We start from the raw sequence: 22,054 nt of genomic DNA on the forward strand, positions 1-22,054 counted from the left end.
AGCCTGGCCGGATGGTGCACGTGTCTGGGGGGGGGGGGGGGGGGGGACCTGCTGACCGAGCGCCGCGGCGGGCCGGGCCGCAGTGCCGCAGTGAGCCGGCCGCGGTGCGGAGCGGGGCCGCACGCCACCGGGGTAACCTGAGTGCCCGCGACCACCGCGCTTCCAGGTGACTGGCCGCCATGGCTCGCCCATAAGTCGAGATCGCGTGCTACACCGATGCGCGATGGTGTTTGGGTGATTAGGTGTGAGTATGGGGGCGTGCGTATGCCGGTGTGCCGCAACTTCTAAACTGCCAATGAGACCGTTCTTGTGGTTTGGATTGCTGCCAGGTGCGCGTTGAGGTAGTATCATCCGCTCTAGCCGTGACTACGAGTCGACCGCTTAGAGCGTTGCAAGCGCGAAGAAGCCACATCGCCGACGTTCTCATTGATGTGCGTTGGGCTGTGTGTTGTCTGCATGGTGCTGGAATGTGGTTAATGCTATGGGCTGAATTCAGGAGACGTCTACTGTTGTACCACTTCTAACGGTCTGGACCAGCGGAGTAGTGCTGGGTCGTCGCCGTCACGTTTGACGTGTGATATATTATATTCGATTGTTGTGTGTGTCGTGTTTCCGCAGTTGCAAACTAAACCCCGGGCTTCATGTGGGCGTTACCCCGGGAAGAATGTCCTCGTCACTGTAACCTTAAATCTTGTCTTGGGGGCAAAAGGCGGTGGCCTGTGCTCCACAGGCTTGTCCAATGTATGCTTGCAGAGACAAAATCGAGGTGTCAAGGCACGGGAGGGCCAAAAAATTTGTTCTGTCACTATCCCCCTATGTTTGTTTCAATATTTTAATGTCAATGTGATGCTCGAATAGCCCTTAAAGTCGCTTGTAAAGGACCAAGAATAACAAAAGGCTTTTGCTCATGCGTTGCAAGAAAATCTCGTCGCCAAAACGAATTTGGTAGAACTTTGAGTTTTCGTGCCACGGTAACTAACCACCAACGTACTGCAGCGAAACTGAACCGGGGGGATATGATGGCGTCCGCGCTCCCCACTGCAAAACGCCATCCACAAGTTGCAACCTATGACGTCACAGGTATGTGCGTCACAACAGTTCTGCCGTCCAAAGGTACAACTCAGTATGTTAATTTTTGGCCGTTTTGCGCTTTTTATGTCATCTGATTCGTCTACTCATGCCGACGTTGTGATTAAAGCCAACAGTTCAAGGTTTCACAGGCTCTTAGCCCGTTCTCTTAGCCAAAAACTTGTACAAATTTCAACTATTGGTTTACATGTCTGAATTCATGCATAAGACGAATCAGATGGCATAAAAAGCGCAATGACCAGAAATAAACATATGGGGTTTTACCTTTGGAAGGCAGAATTTCTACGCTGCAGTCGCTGATGTGACGTAGGCTTTTATGACGTCATAGCAGTCGTTTGTTTACGACCCTGCGCAATTAACTCGTTTACAGACGGCGCGGCGGAATCTTGTGTTGTGTGCGGGGGCGCGGTGCTTCGCGGGGGAGGGGCAAAACCACAGGAGTTGGAGGTAGGGGTGTGTTTTGGTCCTAGATTGGAGGCTATATACAGCAATTAAAAATTATTGTGATGTTCATACTTTCAGAGGTTAGCAGAAACATAAGGACTGAAGAAAAGTAGGAGTGGGGAGTCTCGTTATCTTCTATTTCACTCCAGAGTAAAATGTTTTCGACTCTGTCCCTGGCATAAACATTAAACAATGGAACTATGCATGTAGCTGTGTTATGGTAATTGGATCGCTGATTTTGAGTGTGAGGTCATTTTTGGCCTGGTATTGATACAACATGTGGGACTATAAAAGGCTCTTACTTTTGAATTTATTTCAAGATAAATTGGGTTGTAGAAGGATGAAGCATTGACTGCCATTATTGCTATATGAATACAATACAAAATTGCTCTGTCACAGTTTGTGTGGATCAGGACGCTTTTCCATGTCATCACGTCTGTCCCAGGTGAAGTTGATAAACCTTGGGAGATCAGCCTGAGTGATTTGTTCAGGCCCATCATGTGTGTACCATTAACTATACATTCCCATAACAAACCCACCTACTTTAAATTGAATATCTTAACCTTCCTGCACTTTTTACTATTAAACTATTTCTGCCCAAGTAATTGTGGAAGTTTTGTTTTGCTTGTGAAAGCATTATCCTTAGTTGTGGTCCATAGGCTCTGCCTGCTGTTAATAATCAAACCCATTTTCAGCTTCTGTCTGTCCATTGCATGGTGTTAGGCCCATTTGGATAGTGTTTGCCTGATGTTGCATAAGTTAAGTCATCTCTGACTCCACCTGCAGTGCTCCAGGCTGATTTTGATGCTTGCTTCAAACAACAAAGAACCATTTTAAACTGGCTGATGCACACCCAAGCAGATCTGAACCAGTTCCAAACTTGGTTCTGAGGAAGGTGTTGCGAGTGGGGATAGTTTGATAGATAAATGTTCTTGTCATTTCATGAAAGCATAGCATGATGTAGGGTTTTGACAGTAAGACAAAGGCATATGTGGAGTCACACATGTGGAACATATAACAATTGTCAGGATATGGATAGCTTTAATGTACTGCACTTCCAACTGAAAAACCGATGGTTTATTTGAGCCCATCTGGTTGGCCAAGCTCTCAAGCTTGTAGACATTCTAGAAAAAAATATTACACCTTCACTAATTTACATTATTTTCTATGCTGCACTCATTTCCAATTTCACCAGAAGTGAAGTGTAAGTCTGACATGTATGGTGCATCCCCGGAGTTACCTTGATATTGAGCATTATGCTTGTGCATTGTTTTGTTTTGAACTGGCTTAAAAATCTTATTTTCCCATTTGTCTTTACTGTCCTTGGCCCTATCTGGTCAATTGAGGACTCACATTCACCTTTTGTTCTAGCTCCAGATGTCTCAAGAGCACTATGGGTGGCTGAGCATCACAAAAGCATGACGAGCGTGCAGGAGATGACAAAACGGTTCGAGGAGACGAGTCTGGCGGCGGCGGCGGTCCGGCCCCGTGCTCAGGTGGCACGTCGCACTGCCAGCTTCCGAACCAGCGCGCCACTCAAGCTGCGCCACCACAGCAGCGAGAGGTCGCATCGGGCTGCGCCGCTCGCGCCCCGTCAGCGCCCACGTCAGCCCGCTGCTGCGCGAGCGACCGGCTGTGCTCAAGCGCAACGCCGCGCTCAAGGCACGCGTCAGCGACCGCGTCAGCGGCATGGAGCGACGCGCGCCAGCCGACGGCGCCGAAGAAGTGACCGTTGTGGAGGAGACGGCCGCCGAGCCGGCGCGCGCGGGCGGCGAGGCATCGCCGCCGGGGTCGAGGCAGGCGGCGGCCGGGCCGCCCCACCGACCGCTGGTGCGCGAGATGGCCGCCGTCCACGACAACAACAACGAGCCGTCGAAGCCGGTCGTGCCGCGGCGGCCGGAGGTAGCGGCGCTGCCGCTGCCGGCCGGACCGCCGCCGCGCAAGCCGCCGCGCACCTTCGAGCACGATGCGTACGTGGTGGCGCGAGAGGCGCGCGCCACCACCGTGGCGATCCGGCGCGGCGGCTCCGGGCCGCGGCCAGCACTGGCGCGCAAGCCCAGCGACCTCGACACGCGCCGCCGTGGCTGGCTGGAGTCGTTCCAGCCGCGCCCCGCCGCCGCCGCCGCTGGCGGCCCGGCCGGCCCGACCGAGCACGTGTACGAGGTGCCGTCGCTGTGCGCGCGTGAGCTGCCGCCGCCTCCAGCGCTGCCGCCGCCGCCGCCGGCGGGCCGGCGCACGGCTGCGGCCGGTCCGGTGGCGCCGTACGCTGTGTCTCGGCCCCTGCGTCGCTCGGCCAGCGACGAGACCCTCTACGGCACGCTCAGCCGCGAGCACGTGTACGAGCGTCTGCCGGACGCCAAGCGGCCCGTCTCGGTCACCAGCTCGGCGGTGAGTTGGTTGGACTGTGCAGGGCAGGGGACAGGGCACGCTCCTGTCCTCGGCTGGCACGGAAGACGACTGGGAAGCGGTGACGGAGCGGTGGTTTGACGCTTAGTGTGTTGATGTGAATTGTAAGGCTTATCGGCCGCTCGCTTATCTGCGCCTGGGGCGTCTCCTTCGAAGATGGGCGTCAAGCATTGTGTGACATGTATGTGTTTTAATTTTAAGAACTGTTATAATTGGATATTTGGTTTAGGGGGAAGCCAAAACAGGCCCTGCTCCTTGGATTCTAGCTCCTATCACCCTATGAGCGCTTTCCTGTATTCGGGGAGTCTGCAATGGTAGCAGATACTGTGATAAAGAATGAAGACGATTGGCTACGGCCACCCCCGTTCAGGTGCCTTCGAGGGTGTGCTAGAAATATATAGATGCTGGTATGACTGGAAAGTGGAAAGTGCCTCGGAGGATGCAAGGAGTGCATTGGCCTGAGTTGTTTCGCTCCAGGTTTGTGCTGGATGTGCACTGGCAGGGACTGTCCTCGAGTCAGGGCTGTATGTCGGGCTGCAAGATATGCGGATGTGCGGCTTACACGAACAATTTTCTGATACGCATTTTCCCCGTCTGTTTTTTTTTTTTGTCTTTCTCGCTGGGGTGCGCACGTCGCGTGCTGTGATTCCAGCGGTGCCCTCTCTCTCTCACTCCAGGGCTCGCCGCCGGGTCTGCGTCGCAACGGCGCCTTCAAGCGGCTGGAACGGCCGTCGCTGCGGTGCTGGGACGCCTCCAGCCGGGCTCCGCCGCCGCCGGCACCCCGCAGCCGTCACCAGGTGAGCCCCCGCCGCGTGGCACGGTGCCGGAGGCCCCACGGTCAGAGCGTACTCTAGCCGTGGTCTGGACCGACCTCGCCTCAGGGTTTTATGTCGGTTTGTGAGAGGTACACAAAAATGCTACCGATACCTTTATTCCCCGTCTCGTATTCTCCCGATCCGACGGTGCGTGCATCGCGTACTGACTGGTTTTCTGGGCGGCTGACGCTGCACCGCGCTAGATAGCGCCCCCCCCCCCCCCCCCTCCGCCGCCTCCGCCTTCGCCCCCGCTCCCGTCCCCGCTGAGTCCACCACCCCCGGTGGAAGTAAAGCCTGCCGGTAATGAACGCATGTGCGATATTCTTGTTTGCTTCGGCGAGTGGGGCTGCGGTAGCTGGGAGGTCCTGGAATTATAGTGCTTTAACCATTCAAAAAAGATGCTACGAGAAGCCCGCGGAAATGTAGGCTGTGTTTCCTTAACATGGCATCTTTTTTGTCAGCGCGTTGCTCTATTTATGCGACATTTTAGCTTAGCATGACATTTTATCATGCTGTGTAGTTTTCATAGCGGCCTTGAGCCAAATAATTCGTTGACTGTTGACAGTAAAAGTTTTGTGTTGGTCTGTGGGTATTGGAGCAGAGGTTGTTCTGCAAGCTTGTCCTCTTTCTGGAACCCATGTTGGCTGGAAACGTTTGTTACCATATCACTCCCTTTGTATATTTCGTTTATACAAATCAGCAGCCTTAACTTTTCAATGGTCCGTTGGCCATACTATCGCGCGTAAAATGACCCGGGGGCAGTTTTATATCGGGTCTCGAAAATGAACGTGGTCTAGCTTGATACACATTCACGGCCTACTGTGTGACTGGAACCCTTGTGTGCCACTATTCCTCTTTACTTCCTCTGTGCGAGAGGCTCTGCCTCGTGGCGGGCTGGGCCCTGACCACCCGGACGACCGTCCAGAGGAGGGCATCCCGCCACATCCGACCACCGCTCAGTGTTTGCCTCCGACCGACGCAAAATTGCAGTAGGCCATGATGGCCTTTTCCGAGATAGCCTGCCGGAACGAGGCGGTATTTTCCCGAGGTAGTCCGCAGGAACGAGGCGGTGGAAGCCGGGCACCTGTGTGTGCAGTTGGCGCTCTGTGGCCGTGTTGTCCACAGTGAAGCGGCCGCGTTCTGCGGTCGCTCCGGTGATGTCACGGCCCACGGTAAGCTGAGAGCCCGCCTGACCGGTCTCCGTCCACTCATCTCCGCTCCGTGGCGCGTAACTGCACCGCCGCAACCTGGCGTGGACCCCTGAGCGTCCCCTCCTCCCCTCCAGTGACCCCTGGGCGACGAGCACTCTGCGGCCGGCGCCGTGCGGCCGCGGAGCCCGCCCGGGTCACCGCAGTCACTGCTGAGGCGGCGGTGAGCGGGCCGCGCTCTGGGAGCCGGCCCACCTGGTACCCTTGCGTCGCGTGGCCGCCGCTGAGCGGCCCCCGCATTCCACCCGCCTGCAGCTCCGCTTACCGGGTCGGCGCAGTCAGGTGCCCGCGCCGCCCGTGTCCGCTGGTTCTATCGTGGCCTGCTGGCGTTTGAGTTGTGGTCTAACTGGGCGTCTGTTTCAAGCGGCATGGAGGCATCAGAATCAGTAAGTACGCGCTGGCAGGAGAGGAGAGGACTTATGCCTCGTTAACCCGCACTGAATACCTTGTCCCGTGCCGGCCTGCGGCGGGCCTTCGCCTGGCCTGGGACTGTAAACCTTTGTCGTGCCGGCCCGGGACCAGCACTTCCGCACATGCCGAGATGAGCGCGCCGCATGTTGCGAGCCCGACATTCCGTGCACCCGCTGCGCCACGTGGCCGGACGCGGACGTGGCGCGCGGCCGCACGCGGCGTCCGGCCGGCCGGTACGCGACGCGGGACTGGGCGGTCGGCGGGATCTGGCGACGCCGACTGCCGGCCGGTTCCGCGAGCGGGCCCGGCGCCGGCGTCCGCTCTTCGGGGTGGCCGCGGCGGTCCAACGCGCACAGGAGGACGACAGGCAGGGTTCGCGTTATCTCGCTGAGGACTGCAGTCAGCAGTAGCAGCGCATCTTACGGCGGATGATAGCTGTGTGGGTGACAAGGATCAGGATGTAGACCAGGCGACGGGCGAAATATTGCGACACATATTTACCAACGTGTACGTATTGGGCAGCTTGTATGAATGTATGCATGCGAGTTGTATCTCATGCACGTCCATCTAGAAAGTAGGAATGCTTGATGGATCCATGTCAAGGGACAGGGCGAGTCTGCAAATAACCGGTCGTGGTCGGGTCACGTCTGAGCAGTAGGGATGGTGACAAGGTAGTGCATTTCTGAAGAGTATAAGCGCGTAGTGCGTGCGTTTGCGAGCTTAGCGGCGCGTGCACGCACGCACGTGCAGCGACGTTCATTGGCCGAAACGCCAGCCCGTTAAACGTCGGGCGTCAGCGGCTATCGCCGGAAGCGTCCCTGCCTGAGATGTTGACGTGTAACAGTGACGTGTGGCGGTGACGTGTGACCGGTGGCGAGCGACGGTGACGAGTGACCGGTGGCGAGTAACGGTGACGTGTGGCGGTGACGTGTGACGTGTGACAGTGACGTGTGACGGTGACGTGTGACCGGTGGCGAGCGACGGAGACGAGTGGCCGGTGGCGAGTAACGGTGACGTGTGACGTGTGACAGTGACGTGTGACGATGGCGTGTGTCGGTGGCGAGCGACGGAGACGAGTGGCCGGTGGCGAGTAATGGTGACGTGTGACGTGTGACCGGTGGCGAGCGACGGAGACGAGTGGCCGGTGGCGAGTAATGGTGACGTGTGACGTGTGGCGGTGACGTGTGACAGTGACGTGTGACGATGATGTATGTCGGTGTCGGTCGACCGCGGCGTGTCGCGGTTTCTGACGGTGTGCAAGGCCGGGAGATCGCTTCCTGCTTTTGGCGCAGTTCTCCGTCCGAATTTTGCAGCACGGTAAAGTGGGTGAGCAAGCCACTAACTCCGCATTGTTCTAGCGGCGCAAAGCTCTGGGAAGGGTTTCATCTTAGTGAGGAGCAGCCGAAGTCTGTGTTGAGCGTGCGAAGAAGACGTCATCTGTTTGTCTCTCCGTGGACGTGAGCACCGCTAAGAGCGACAGACTCCGCTCTTGGCAGACACGGAGCGAACGCCTTTTTGCTGTTGGCTCGGCTGCGGTTTTGTGTAGATACCCCATAAGTAGGGCGCCTGGTGTTGAGGTAACCCAGCCACCTCTGCGTTTTGCTTACATGACGCAAACGTACCGCGCGCTGTTCTGGTTTTCCCGGAATGGATGCCTTTGTTTGCGCCCCCTTCAATCGCTGTCAGCGCCGTGCCGCTGGCTGTCAAGCGGGCGCTTCCGTCGCTCACCTATGGGGACGTGAGCCGCCCCGCGCGAACCGACTTACGCTCGCTATGAGTCAGCTTTCCCAGTTTTAGCGAGGCCAGGTCCCGTCCTGCCCTCGCCGTTCGTTCACCGACGTAACGGTGGGAGCGCATCCTTTGTTCGGCGTCTGCGGCCGGCTGCCGCCTGCCGTCGCTGGTCCGGTCAGACCGATGGCGTTGTCTTCGTCACGATGCCGTGACGGCGGCCTTGGACTGGCTCTGGTTGAAGGACGGCGACGGAGTCACGGCCCGGCCCGGCTCAACGCTCAGTGCACTTGGCTGGACCGTGGGGTGCACCTGGCTGGACCGTGGGGTGGGCCAGACCGGACCGCGAAGTGCACCAGACCGGACAGCGGGGTATACGGACGGGGTCGCGTGGTCACTGGACCCCAGGCGTCCTGACCAGGACGGCCGCACACACGTCACGGACCGCCCGTCCGTCACGTGCTGTATGTTCTGAATGGTGTGCCGCGGCGATAGCTGCGACGTGTGTCGCTGTCAATAGGCGCTCGTGGCGTCACAGCGGGCCGGTGAGTGGCGCCGACTGGGGTTTGGGCGATGCCGGGGGGGGGGGGGGGCTGCTGGCACGCGCTTTCGGTATCGTCGCTAGTGCGGAACATCCCTGGTGTCCCGTTGTCACAGTGACCGGTTTGGGCGGTTGGGAAAGAGGTGCAGCTGCTTTCGTTACGTAGTGTGCAGTCCGCCTTCTTGTACGTCATTGTTATCATTTCTGGACTGAAATGTTCTCCTGGATTGTGAGTGGTTCGCTGGAACATCGACATCCGGACTGTGCATGGCTTGTTTAGGTATTGGCCCGCCGCAGGAGTGCTTTTAGATGGACATGGCCGTTTTGCAACAGACACTGGGCCGTACAACGCCGCGAACTGTTTAATGTGTGGTCCCACGATATTGTGGGCCTTGGTAGAGGGTTCTCCTCGTCAGAAAAACACAAAAAGTTGGGATGGACTTTGAACCCACGCAGGTTCAGTGAACCCGTAGCGCACCATGCGTGCCCCACGCTGTGTGAACGAGCCCGACACTTGAAACACCGTACCACCCATACTGTTAGTGCTGCGCATATTGTTTGTTCGTATGGACGCCATATGACCTCGGCAGCCAGCGCGCTTAAGCCCAACTCACAATCGCCATCATTGTTTGTGCTTGCGGCCGTTAGTTGTCCAGGCTCACGATACGCGTCGCTCGCTGGGACTATTTCTGTATGGTGAGGGGATGTCATGGCTTTGCTTAGTAATGTGGTTATGCCCCACGGAGTCGACGACGTGATGCGAACTGGAGGGAGTACGTAGACTGTCATGTGATGGTCAGCCGACCGTCCTTGTCTTCCGTTACAGGCTGGGCGTGAGGTGCCAAATGACTCCGCTGCACACCAAAGGTTTGAACGGGGTAGAACCTGCTGTCTGTATGCCATTTCTGTTCAAGATTACGGGCTGAGCAGGAGATAGATCATCAGCTGACTGACCCCGTCCCGCCCGCAGGCCGTGCAGGGGATGGGTTCTCAGCTGGCTCTGTCCGACCGTTGATGGACCATCAGCTGACTGCCCCCGTCCCGCCCCGCAGGTCGTGCAGGCGGTGGGCCTCAGCTTGCTCTGTCCGGCCGTTGATGGACCATCAGCTGACTGACCCCGTCCCGCCCCGCAGGTCGTGCAGGCGATGGGCCTCGGCTGGCTCTGTCCGGCCGTTGACGGATCATCAGCTGACTATCCCCGTCCCTCTCCGCAGGTCGTGCAGGCGGTGGGCTCTCAGCTGGCTCTGTCCGACCGTTGATGGACCATCAGCTGACTATCCCCGTCCCTCCCCGCAGGCCGTGCAGGCGATGGGCTCTCAGCTGGCGTCGGCGTCCGGTGACCCCGCCGCCGAGGCCGGCGGCTGCCAGCTGCGTAAGCGCGCCAGCGCGCTGGTGCTGCGTCGGCGCCACTACCTGCGCCGGGTCAGCAGCCAGGTGAGGGACCGGCCCATGGCCGCCGGGCGTCGCGGGCGCTGCAGGGCTGGAAAGCCCGCCGGGTGCCCCTTGGGGAGGGGGGGGGGGGGCGTCTGTGAGCGAACCGGTCGGGCGGAGCGGGCCGTGGCATGTTCCTCAGGTAACGTGCCGAGTGAGGATGTTGGTCGCTCCTCCCATATCCGGCGGGTGAACATTGACATCCTCCTCCGATGACGTGCTGGAGGAGGATGTCGGTAACTCCTCCCATATCCGGCGGGCGGGCGGTGACATCCTCCTCCGATGACGTGCTGCAGGAGGATGTCGGTAACTCCTCCATTACGCGGCGGAAGAGCCCGCCAGCTGCGTCTGGCCCGCGCTGGTGTGGTATTGGTACAATCTCTCTCTGGTGTCGGGCCATTCGGCCGTTGCGGGGCGCGCTTGGATGTTGTCCATCCGTGTGCGTCATCCGAGAGTATCCACACACGCGACGGACTCTGTGACGGCCTCCCGCTGCTGAAGCCCGCTATTGGACGGTGATCGTGCCGCACCGATGCTGTGTGCTGTCTGGCGCCATCGTGCGTGGTCTGGTCTGGTGGGACCGGTGCAAGCTGTCGTCGTCCGTCGTCGCCCCACCTGACCGGCGTGACCTGCTCCAGATGGGCGGCGCCCGTCCGCGGCCCGGCGTCGGTCCGGCCGACCGGCTGTTCGACGCCCTGCTGGTGGTGGCGCTCTCGGCCGAAGCCGACGGCAGTCTGGAGCCCTGCATCATCAGCAGATACCCGCCCGATGTGAGGCTGCCGCACACCGCGCGCGCGCGCACGCCCGGGACACCGCCGCACGCCGCGCGTGCGCGCACGCCCGGGGCGCCGCCGCACACCGCGCGCTCGCGTACGCCCGGAGCGCCGCCGCACACCGCGCACGCGCGCACGCCCGGGGCGCAGCTGCCTCGTTGTTGGGAAGCCTTGTCGTGTGGGGGCAGTACGCAGTGTCGGCCGTCAGCAGAAACACGACAGATGCAGGCCGCGGAGTCTTGCAGTGTTTTTCACGGAGTAGACATCGGCTGAAGGAGCGCGCGAGAGGCGAGGCGGTCTTGTCTCCTGGTTTGACTGTGGAGTAGGGGCATCGAGACCGCGCTATCGGCCCCAATTTTGCTGCACGCCATGGCCGTTCGCATGACAAATTGGCCGACTGTTTAGTCTCTTTTGAGAAAAAGTGTGAAACTGGAGGTTCCTGCCGTTACCCTTCTTGCAGTGGCCCGCTGTTTTCGTTCCGTCCCCTCGGCTGCCCTGACCCGTCGTCCTCACAGTGACCTGCGGAAGGCCCACTTCTCCCCTCCCCTGACCCGGCCGCCGGACGCGCTGGCAGGTGGCGCCAGAGGCGGACGTGGCGCCTTTCTGTTTCCCGGACGCCGACCGGTGGCAGCGCGCGCCGGATGAGTGGGGCCGCTCGGCGGCCGACGGTGGCGCCGCCTACACGCTGGTGGTGACGGACGAGCGCGGCGGCCGCTCGTACGGCTACTGCCGCCGGCTGACGGCCGACACCGGCGGCGAGCCCGTCACGCTGCCGATCGCCTACTGCCTGCTGTCGCGACACGACGCCGGCGCCTTCTACTCGCAGGTGCGCCGGTCGGCGGGGCCGCTCTTGAGCGGGCGTCGGCGCAGGGGCGGCGCGGTGCCCATCCCGGTCAGAGGGGGTGATGCATTGCAGCTTGAACACGTTGTTCTTGTGGCGAATGCTCGCTTCAAGGCTAGCCTAGCCGTGTGGAGCACTCTGCAGCCGACTGACTGATGGAGCAGACATTGGCTTAAGCATGCGGCGTGCGTCAGGTTGTGGCACACCAGCCTTGTTTGGCTTCCGTCGCGTCGCCGGGCATTGCTGACGTGCTGTCCCCGCCGTGCAGCTGCTCTCTGCCATTCTGGAACACCACGGCACGTCAGAGCAGCACCGACTCTCCGTGCTGGAGGAGCTGTATAACCAGCCGTTCCCGGCGCCGGGCGGCTCGGTCTCCGTGCTGCCCGTGCCCGCCGCCTGTCCCGCGGGCGAGGCGATGGAGCCAGCCAGTGCCGGTCCGGTGACGCTGGAGGTACGGCTGTGTACTCCCCCTCTCTGGCGGGGGTATGTTCACTGGGCCGCTCATGGGGCTATGTATGTAATGCCCCCAGATCGAACCGAGGCTGCTTATGTGGCCTTCTCTCGATCGCTGCTTGATGTTCACCGAGTCGCCCCGTTAGGCCGTTGTGTGCGGTGACCGCAGGGTTCACGTCCATTCTCTCGGGTGTCGGAATTCGCGGCTCTCCCCTCGGTCACCGCTGGCCTCACTGTTGCCCTTCACTGGTCTCCTTTATGTGTGCCCAGCCAATCAATAGCGACTGTCATTGATTGGCTGTGCTCCAAAATTCATCCAGTTGGCTGTCCAGGACGTAAATATAACTTCTCGCCACCGGTACGGTGGGCCCCTGCGGCCCTCACTGACCTGCCAGGCCGATCGACTGTGCCTGCGGCGTCTACATGCTGGGTTGACCGTCGTCCGGCTCGCCGCTGATTGGCCGATGTTGAGCGTGGGGAGCAACAAAGGGCAGCGAACCCCTGGCGCGGCCGTGATAGCATGACAAAACATTGGCATCTCCGCCGCCCAAGTGTCTGAATGCCACCACGCTGCTCTCAGAGCGCCGGGTGGCTGCCCCGCCCCGCGCGCTAGCGGTCCGTTGCCGCCCGTATCGCCGCCTTCCCAGTAGCGTGCCGGTCAGTCGCTGACCCGGCCGTGACCCGACCCTACCCAACCGTGACGGCCTGGGTGTGCCGCCGACAGCCGTCGTTGGTGCGCCGTCCGCTGGACCCGCGGCTGGATGACGGCGGCCTGTACCAGCTGGTGCGGCGGCTCGGGGTCGACCTGTTCATCAAGCTGTTCAGCTCGGCGCTGCTCGAGCGCAAGCTGGTGCTCTGCAGCTCCCACCTCGGGTCAGTGCGGCGGCTGGACGCGCGCCGGCCGGGGAGACGCCGTCCTGGGGCGTGGCGTCCTCCAGGTCGAGGGACAAGTGGGGGGGGGGGGGGGTCGAACTTGGACTGGTCTCTGGCCGGACCGGGACGCTGTTCCCGGCCCTGCTTTGACCTGTATGGCTGCTCTGTCTGGGCAGATACTGTTACCATGGGGCCGGGCAGTGGTATGCTACCTTTAACGTTGCTTATCGAGCTCGCCGTGTCACGGCTTGGCCCGTTGGGAAGCCTCGTTTTTCACTGTCAACGATTGTTTTGGCGAGGGACATTCTATGGGACAGCGTGAAAGGTATCTGCCTAGTTCATCATGCTAGTAGAGGATTCTGGACAGGTATGATAGCTATGATGCGATTGGGAATTGTACAACTGATTTACCAAAGATGTGGTGAACTTTCATGGCGTCACCGAACTGCCTCAATGTCCCTTTGCAATCGCACGTTAGACGAGTGTTCTGTGGCGAGGAGACGCGAGATCATTGAGCACTGACCACTGGTGAGGACGGCATTCACTGACCACTCACCGATCGTTCCGATTGAGACCGCGGGACGCGTACGGTCACGCGGCGCTCTGCCGGCGCTCGCGGTGGAAATAGCCGGGAGCGGGACGGTCCTGCTTGGCTTGGCACGGCCCGTCCGCACCACCAGAGGCGCTGTCGTCACGCTTCGTGACCCGTGCAGGAAGTGAACGAGGTCCCGGGGACGAGAGAGAGAGAGAGAGAGAGAGAGAGAGAGAGAGAGAGAGAGAGAGAGGGGAGAGGAGAGGGAGAGGGAGAGGAGAGGGAGAGGGAGAGGGAGAGGGAGAGGGAGGAGAGAGAGAGAGGAGGGAGAGGGAGAAGAGGGAGAGGGGGAGAGAGGGAGAGGGAGAGGGAGAGGGAGAGGGAGAAGGAGAGGGAGAGGGAGAGGGAGAGGGAGAGGGAGAAGGGGAGAGGGAGGAGGGAGAGGGAGAGAGAGAGAGGAGAGAGAGAGAGAGAGAGAGAGACGCACGGTAGGCAGCTGTCAGAGATTCGGCGCTGTCAGCTGTCAGAGAAACGGACGAGCTGACTGGAGGGGGGGGGGGGGGGGAAAGACGCATCAGTCTCACACGTCCTGGCGCTTGGTTAGCTGAGCCGATCCGGAGAGGGTAGGGTAGCGCGGGAGAGTGGGCACGTGCTCCCCGTGCCGCCACGTGCCACGTTACTGGTTAAGCGGACTCGGGTCGACCTCCATAGGCACAGCTTGCTAGATCTCTTGGCGAACGGTCGATAGTTTACTGGTATAATAGCTGTGGTGACCCCTATTTTACAGACATTATAGGAAGCGGCGTACTCGTAACCCACTGACCTTGCCGAACAGACAACATAGTACAGGAGCCTGCCTACCTTGGTATGCAGCGGTTTACGGTAGCGCGAGCAGCTGCAGGCGGTGGCTTCAAAGACCTTGACGTGGCTATCCGAAACCACGTCGAGTGGCGACACGTGGGTGCTGATGTGCTATCTTGTCCTTCAACAGTCCCTTATCTGTGACGCCCGGTGCACGCTGCGCATTGGCCGAGTTGGAACAGCTTTTGGTGTTCCCGATTTTCTGAAACGTCGGCGTGAATGTTTGGTTCAAGTCCGTGAGCGGCGGTTGACGAATAGCTGTCTGTGGGACGGCCGTTACGGCTGATGTGGATAGCAGACGTGAAGTGATGGAACATGAAGGAGTGACCGAGTGTTCAGCATCTTCGGCTCCCACTTGTGGGTCCGGGCTCGAATACCGGTAGAGTTATGTTCCCAGAGCGCGAATATGAGCCCTGTAGACGCTCCATGAAAGGATGTGCAATGAATTCAGTCGCGTTCCCTTCCCAAAAATAAGACAACAAAGCCACCTGCACGCTGCGTGTGCACTGGCGGGGCACTTCCGATATGCGTTGAAGTGTGCTGTATGATTGTGGCGGTGTTCTCTGCACGTGCTTTGCAAATGACCTCCATGCCGGGCGACCTCGGCACGTTACGCCGTTACTGGGTCCACTGGGGTTGCTCTGTTTGTTTGATTTGTTGCGACCGCAAGTGTTACACCCGTCCCGGTGGCGTCTTGGCCTGCTCCTGATCCCCTCGCCCCGGTGCCCGCCAGCGGAGAACTAACCCACACCAGCTCCCACGACGGCTCTCTGTGGCGGCAATATCCCGCAACGGGTCCTTTCTGACGGCGCGCCCGCCGTGCCCGCAGCGTGCTTTCCTCGAGCGTGGCGGCGGTGCAGGCGGCGCTGTGCCCGTTCGTCTGGCAGCACTGCCTGGTGCCGGTGGTGCCCAGCCAGCTGGCCGAGCTGCTGGCCGTGCCGAGCCCGCTCATCATGGGCGCGCTGCCGGAGGCGCGGCCCCTCGACCACCTCGCCGGTCAGGAGGATGTGAGTCAGCGCCGCTGCCGCGCGCCGACGCTGACGCTGTGTCGGTGGACGCTGTGTGGACCGGGCGTCGTTCACGGGATGCGCTGGCGTGTACCGAATACTGTATGCTGTATACGCTAGCGTACGCCGAACAGTGGGGTGCGTACATTGGCGTGCCCCGACGCCGCGCACCGCGTACACAGCCGTATACCGAGCACGGATCACCGCGTGCACCGCTTACACTTGAGTAAACCGGTGATCGTAGAGGCTGCATACACTGCTGCGAACCGAACACTGCACCGCATGCTTTTGGACATAGGTTTACATGCTTCGGACACTGCTGCGAACCGAACACTACACCGCGTGCACTTGGACATAGGGTTATATGCTTCGGACACTGCGCGTTGTCGGCCTGCGTGGTAGTGCGTGCCACAACTCCGGCAACGGATAGGATGGGCACCGACGGAACGCAATGGCAGAACTCTCGCAGGTCGAGTCTGTCTGGATTTGGGGGCTCCGTCTGCTGTGGTAAACGCCAGGTGTCGGATGGTGCGCGCTGAGCACAGTCGCAGGATATCCGCGGGTGACGTGTGTGGGCCTGGGGCACCACCGCCGGACCGTCGGGTCAGCGACGGTCGCCGACCCACCCCTCTGGTCCCTCCCAGGTGATCTGCGTGGACCTGGACACGGCGTCGCTGGTGCAGTGCGTCGGCGACGAGTCGACGATCCTGCCGCGCCGGCTGGGCCGGGCGCTGGTCGAGGCGCTGCGGCTGGCCGCTTGGCTGCCCGGCCCCGAGCCCGACTCGGCCAGCGCCGCCGTGCTGCTGGCGGAGACGCTGCTGCGCCTTTTCGTCGAGGTGTGCGGACACTACCGCGCCCACTTCGTCACGCAGCAGGACGGACAGCGGCTCTTGCAGGTAACGGCGGCGGGCGGCCGCGCGCGCGCTCAGTGTTGGTGCGGACACTGTGGACGACCAGCTCCGTGGTCGATACAGGGGCCGCCCACCGCTTGGGGCCCTGGGCGCGACTTGTAGCCACGTGGCGTATGTTAACTGTTCTGGAACCCCATGCCTGTGACACGTCTGTCACCCTGCATGGGAGGGTCTCGACAGCCTGGGGAGAAGCGCTGCGTTTACTAAACACGCCGACGCCCACGCCACCCGCTTTAATATGGTTTCCCCTGTTGATAAACGAACTTCACGTCATCGGCCTCTGGCCGCCGAGTGATATGACACAGACGTCAACGCGTGTCCTCGGTAAATCACGCATGACGGCTGGACGTGGTCCCGGCCCCGGCTGGTGACGTCAGACCGTCGCACTGGCCGGCCAGGCCGACACGGGGCCGGCGCGGTCCCGCCGCTCCGCCATGTTGCCAGCGACGGCCCAGCCCGGGCCATGAGCAGCTGTGCAAGCCGGCAGCCGGCGGCGACGGCGGCCGGTCGATATGGCGGCTGGTCACGGACAGAGAGCGTGGTCTCCACCGCTCCGTCGGTGGCTGGCAGCGCTGGTTCTTGCGTCATCGTGCATGAGCCGGAGCTGGTAAAGACGGGAGTGTCTCCTCCGGTGGAAATCCGGACTCGTGGCTCTGGCGCTATGTACAGCTCTGGTCGGGGGGCATATGATCCGGTACGCCGGTACGGAGAAAACTTCCGCGAGGTAAAGGCTCGGAAGATTTGCGTATTGTTAGCTCTCCGGGCTTGGAACATCCCAGAGTACTTCGTGGCTCCGTCTCGACTCCGGAGCGGGCCCCTACCTCCTCCCCTCCGGAGTCCCCGCCTAGAGAGCCCGCGCCCGGGGCGGCGTGTTGACAGCGCCGGCGGACGTCCCGCGGTTGCGGTCGTAATGGCCATCGCAGTCACGTCTGCTGACGTAACTTCGGCCGGCGTCCGGTCCCGTTCGTGGGGGACGGGGCCTCACGGGCTGGGGTGACGAATGCGTTTGGAGCGAGCAGCCAGTTTCATTACTGCACGGCGTCGCTGTCATGTACGGGCGGATCCAGGTGATGGGATTTGGGTCAATATGCCCTTCAAAACGAAAACCAAACATGTGCGAAAAGCTATGTATTTACGCCCTCCCCCCCCCCCTAAAAAAGGTTCATGTACGAGTGGAATAATAGAAAGCCCGGGGTGAAATAATAGAAAGCTTGATGCACGGGGTGTCCCAAAAGTAACTCAACACCTTTGACGCCGCATTATACACACTTCATATACGATGCGTGTTGTAATTGTGCATGCCATTGTGTCCACCACCCAATTCTACATTTTTAAACCTGGGATGGTACGCTTGCCGCGAGATGTCGCATAGTGTTTACTGAAATACGACGGGCGCCACGCGCTCAGCTCAACCCCGACTCAAGTACAGCCGGGGCCGGGCGGCTGTCCCGTTGATTTAGCGGCTGATGTGCCAGAGCGGATGTGCCAGAGCTGCCGATTCAGCGGCTGGTGTGACAGAGCACCGGTTGAGAAGCGGTTTTACAGCCCCCCCCCCCCCCCCCCATGGTTTGCGGCCTGGTCAGTGCAGCTCACGCTGCCGCACAAGTCGTCTGCTGGGACAGGTCAAACGAGGTCGAGCCAGCTTCCCTGCCGTTTCTACGAAGTTTTTGCGTGTGCCCGCAGAGTGAAGCCAGTGGATGTCAGTGGGCCTCCGTTTCCTTACAGCGGGTAATGCGAGGTCATCTGAGCGCCTGCCACGAATGTTGCGCTGCGCGGTCTTGTACTTACGATCTCCATGTGCGAAGGTTTGGTGCGCTGTGATGGGCCTGCCAACAATCCCACGAGCGGCCTTCAGTGCCTGACATGACATTGCATTTGCGTGGGACGACCGGTGTTATAACTGACTCATCTCAGTCATTCTGGTCCATCATGTGCCGCTTTTCGAGCTAACTGACGCCATTTTTACTTTTTTACTTTATGTGAGCCTGGCCGTGGACAATCCCAGCAAAGATCACGAGCATCGAATTTGGGACTGTGACCACTTTTCACCTTTAGAAGGTTTCAGTAGTGCGATTTGGTGCTCGCAGAAGGAATCGCAGAACGCTGATGTTTATTTGCTCGGTACTAGGTCAGAAAGGCGAAAATGCCACCCGGCGAATGCCTTTTTATCTACTGATGAATGGCAATTGCGGAATGGCGACATGTAAAAACTCGTCGCGGCAAAAGGTTGAAACGGCCAATTGGCAAACTGCAAAAAGGTGAAATATAAAAAGGTGACATAACAAAATGACGGAAAGCTTAAAGGTGAACTGCACAATGTCGAAATTTAGAACGTCGCCATGCCAAATTGGCGAACGATTAAATGGCGAATTGCAGAAAAGCGACCCAGCAAAACATCGATATGTCCTTTTGGCGAGTGGTTAAGTTGTGAAATACAATGTGGTCATGTTAAAATTTATAATTTTGCAAATAGTGACATGGAAAGCGTGGACATGTCGAAGTGCTGGCTGGCTGGCTGGCTGGACGTCTTGTGGCAGGTATGGCACGGTGTTAGTGGCAAGGTTTCAAGCGCGCGTCAGCTGCAGCGGCTATTTGCACGGCGCGGTGTGCCCTGGTGTCATGTTGGCATGTCGTCATTTGGACACGTAATTTATTCATACAAGACACTGAAATGCTTTGGTCCTCATTCATATGGGGTTTTCAACTGAGATAGTCATTTTTTGTGATCAGTATGTGCAGTTCACAGTTATGCTAGTCGTAAGACTTGAAATTAATTCGTTTCTGAGCTAGGCGCACGCGAACTTATGCAAACCATTTCGCGCCGCCCCTTTTGAAATCATCCATGTATGCATGACGCGATGGAAACGCCACGCAAATTTCGGCTCCTCCATGGCCAAATTGTGTTCAAGATGAAGAAAAGCGCGACTGTTGAATTTGTTCGTGCCTAAAGTACGTCAGCACGAATCGCCGCATCAATGGACAGCGGTTAACTTTCAAAGTGCGCAGTGCAAGTTCGAACACGAATCGCGTTTTGCGATTAATAATTTCTACATTTCAGCAGCTCTACCTGTTGTATGTGACCTGTTACCCGCCAGCTCTCGTGTCAGCTCTAGGCTAGCATATTGTACCTGGCACCTACGACCCAGGCTCTCAGACTCAGACTCAGACCAGACGACTCAGACTCAGGCTCATTAGTTATATAGCATCCAATGTGGACGAGCCTGTGCTAAACCTGGCGGTTGGCAGTCTGCACCTGCCAAGCGCCAGCCAAGCGCGTTCACACGTAGGTAAGCACATGTCCACGAACCAGTGTCAGCCATGCCGTCGGCGATGACATGTCAGCAATCCAGTATCTGATTGCGGTTCTTGCAATAGCGATTAGCTAGCATGAGTTACAAAGATATGATGAAATGACCTCACTTAAGTAAGAAATGTTACGAATTACGATGCCCAGCCTCTTCAGTACGGGCGAGGGTTAAGCCAGTACGCTTCCCGGCAGGTTACAAGGATTCGCTAGAAACCAAGCGTCACGTGACATCCCAGCTGATGACATGTTTTGGGGAACCCAGCGCTAAACACCTGCAATTTCCTTCCTTTCTTATTGACACATGAGGCCAGAACTGTATGTCTAAGGCTGTTTCGCTGGGTCGCACGGGTTTGTGATCGGCAAACCGCGCAGGGGGAGTGTTCGCTTCGTGACGAGGCGTGACATGCTGTGGCCGAGCATGCTTACAACACGAACATACATACGTAGGAACGTACGTACCTCCTGAACGTTTTCTCCGTACCAGAGGATATGCTCCCCTGCCAACTCAACGCCCGCAGACGCATAAAGTCGGCGTAAGATATCACCCCATAAGTAAGCAAAAGCGTCATCCCAGTGAAATGCACAGTGGAGCAATTAGTGCTAGGAATCTGAATATATTCGGATAAATTAGTCTTTTAGGGTCGAAGTCTTGAAGTGACTCAATGTATTTAGAACGACGTACTGGCTACCCAGTCCGATAGGGAGCCGACATGTGTGCATCTTACAGGTGATTGAAAATACTGTGGGCCTGGACAAAATTTAATCGATTTATTTGTGTATTTTAAATCATGGCTTTCATAATTCGATGCTGCTTTTGAGACTTGATTCCTAATTTTCATGGTCGGGGTCCTTGTTTTTGGTATTTGGAGTTTCGCAAAATCCTGCTGTATTCGAATCTACTCGAATGTTGTTCATCCAATTCCTCGTCGCTGAAAAAGAAAAGCTGATTTATTGCATGACGCATACGAAGAATATGTTGAACAGCTAGAATGCACCCCCCCCCCCCCTTCCCCCCTGAACCCGTGAATCATGAACTATGCAATCATGACGATTTCCCGGTATGATGACATCACCGAGGCCACGTGCCGCAACTGTTGTTGCTTATCCGCGCCCTTGCATCGGACACGGCCGGGGCCTCGTGTCGGTGACGTCACTGAGCCGGGCGTGGTCCGACGGTGACGGGGCCGGCGCGTGTCGACAGCGGGACGCGTTCGTGGAGGCGGCCCCAACCGACGACGTGCGCGAGTTTCTCGAGTGGTTCACCGAGACAGCCATGTTCAACGCCTTCATCGAGTCGTGCGAGCGCCACGTCGAGACCCCGGCAGGTGAGACGGCGCTTGGACCGTCGTGTCTGGAGCAGGCTCGCGCGAGAGCGGGGCGGCCCACAGCTTGGTGGGCGGCGCGGTGTGGAGGTCGTTGCTTTACAGCAAACCGTAAGGAGGCAACGTCGCCAAAGTGCGATCTTGACTGAGGCAGTCACCAACGGCCAACATAATGGTTTGTCGCTTGGAAAGTTGCTCAATCTAGGTGCGCAGCTGTCTGATGACGCAACTCGCTGATGCAGCCCTCAGGCTCAGGCTCGGTCATTGAACGAGGCGTTGCTATCGCTCTGTTTCGGACAACGGCCCCGTCGCCTACGTCGTGCCGACTTGCTCCCTGCAGCAGCTTATGTATATTGTGCTTGCTCCCCATGCTGTGCTGTGTAATCGCTGTGCGGCAGCAGTGGCCGGCGGCGCGCGGGTGTTCTGGCCGGAGGTTGGCCTGACGGGGCCGGTGAGCGGGCATTCCCACCCTGACACCTAACAATGCCGCAGTGAGCCTGTTCAACCGGCGCGTGCTGGAGCAGCACGACGAACTGGAGACGAGCGCGCACGGCCTGCGTAAGGGCACGCGACAGCTCAGTAAGGCGCTGAGCGGCCGGCTGAAGAGACACCTCCACACCTGAGCTGGTTCCGGGGCCGCAGGAGCCGCTCCTGGGGCCCAGGAGCCGCTCCTGAGGCGCAGAAGCCGCTCCCGAGGCTCGGTAGCCCCTCCCAAGGCCGCAAGGCGCCGCCGAGGTCCGGCCTGCTTGCCCTGGCCTCTTCTCTATTTGTGGGTCTGGTATGACTCCCGGTTGTGATAAGATTGGTCTGGCGCTCGCCCGAGGACGCTGCGATTGGCCCGGGTCGAGCGGGCTTCGATGCTAGGCATGGTTTGTCGCCAGGCCAGCGCGTACGTGCGCGCGGCAAAACGTACTCCTCGTTCTGTGGCATGCCTCTTACAGCTGTTACCTGTTTAAAACAGTGTGATTCCGTGATCTGTAGTCATGTGAGCGCTGATGAACAAAATACATGATCTGACCCACGATGGCGCGGTTCTTCTACGTGTCGAACGGTTTTCGGTGCGACAATCCGTGGGATCATGCGACTGCGTGGTACGGACCC

At 59.0% G+C, this 22,054-nt stretch overlaps 1 protein-coding gene across 1 annotated transcript; it reads left to right on the forward strand.

The window, feature by feature from the left end:
• Nucleotides 1–1,467: 1,467 nt before the first annotated feature.
• On the forward strand, nucleotides 1,468–21,977 carry LOC119108154 (DENN domain-containing protein 2D). The gene is made up of 14 exons (XM_037231733.1): nucleotides 1,468–1,536; nucleotides 2,905–3,620; nucleotides 3,831–3,921; nucleotides 4,617–4,736; nucleotides 9,695–9,706; nucleotides 9,776–9,868; nucleotides 10,712–10,843; nucleotides 11,421–11,672; nucleotides 11,956–12,138; nucleotides 12,865–13,013; nucleotides 15,236–15,413; nucleotides 16,058–16,309; nucleotides 20,833–20,956; nucleotides 21,446–21,977. Exons 2-14 carry the CDS (start codon nucleotides 3,223–3,225, stop codon nucleotides 21,574–21,576), a joined length of 2,115 nt encoding a protein of 704 aa, XP_037087628.1. The 5' UTR covers nucleotides 1,468–1,536; nucleotides 2,905–3,222; the 3' UTR covers nucleotides 21,577–21,977.
• Nucleotides 21,978–22,054: the final 77 nt, after the last annotated feature.

Source organism: Pollicipes pollicipes, unplaced genomic scaffold, assembly GCF_011947565.3.
Source record: "Pollicipes pollicipes isolate AB1234 unplaced genomic scaffold, Ppol_2.1 Scaffold_6686;HRSCAF=7923_pilon_pilon_pilon, whole genome shotgun sequence".
Lineage (NCBI taxonomy): Eukaryota > Metazoa > Arthropoda > Thecostraca > Pollicipedomorpha > Pollicipedidae > Pollicipes > Pollicipes pollicipes.

Coding starts and splice junctions, on each gene's coding strand:
- LOC119108154 (XM_037231733.1), top strand. CDS start 3,223: ATGGAGCGACGCGCGCCAGCCGACGGCGCCGAAGAAGTGACCGTTGTG. Junction 3,922..4,616: donor TCTCGGTCACCAGCTCGGCG/GTGAGTTGGTTG, acceptor CTCTCACTCCAG/GGCTCGCCGCCGGGTCTGCG. Junction 15,414..16,057: donor ACCTCGCCGGTCAGGAGGAT/GTGAGTCAGCGC, acceptor GGTCCCTCCCAG/GTGATCTGCGTGGACCTGGA.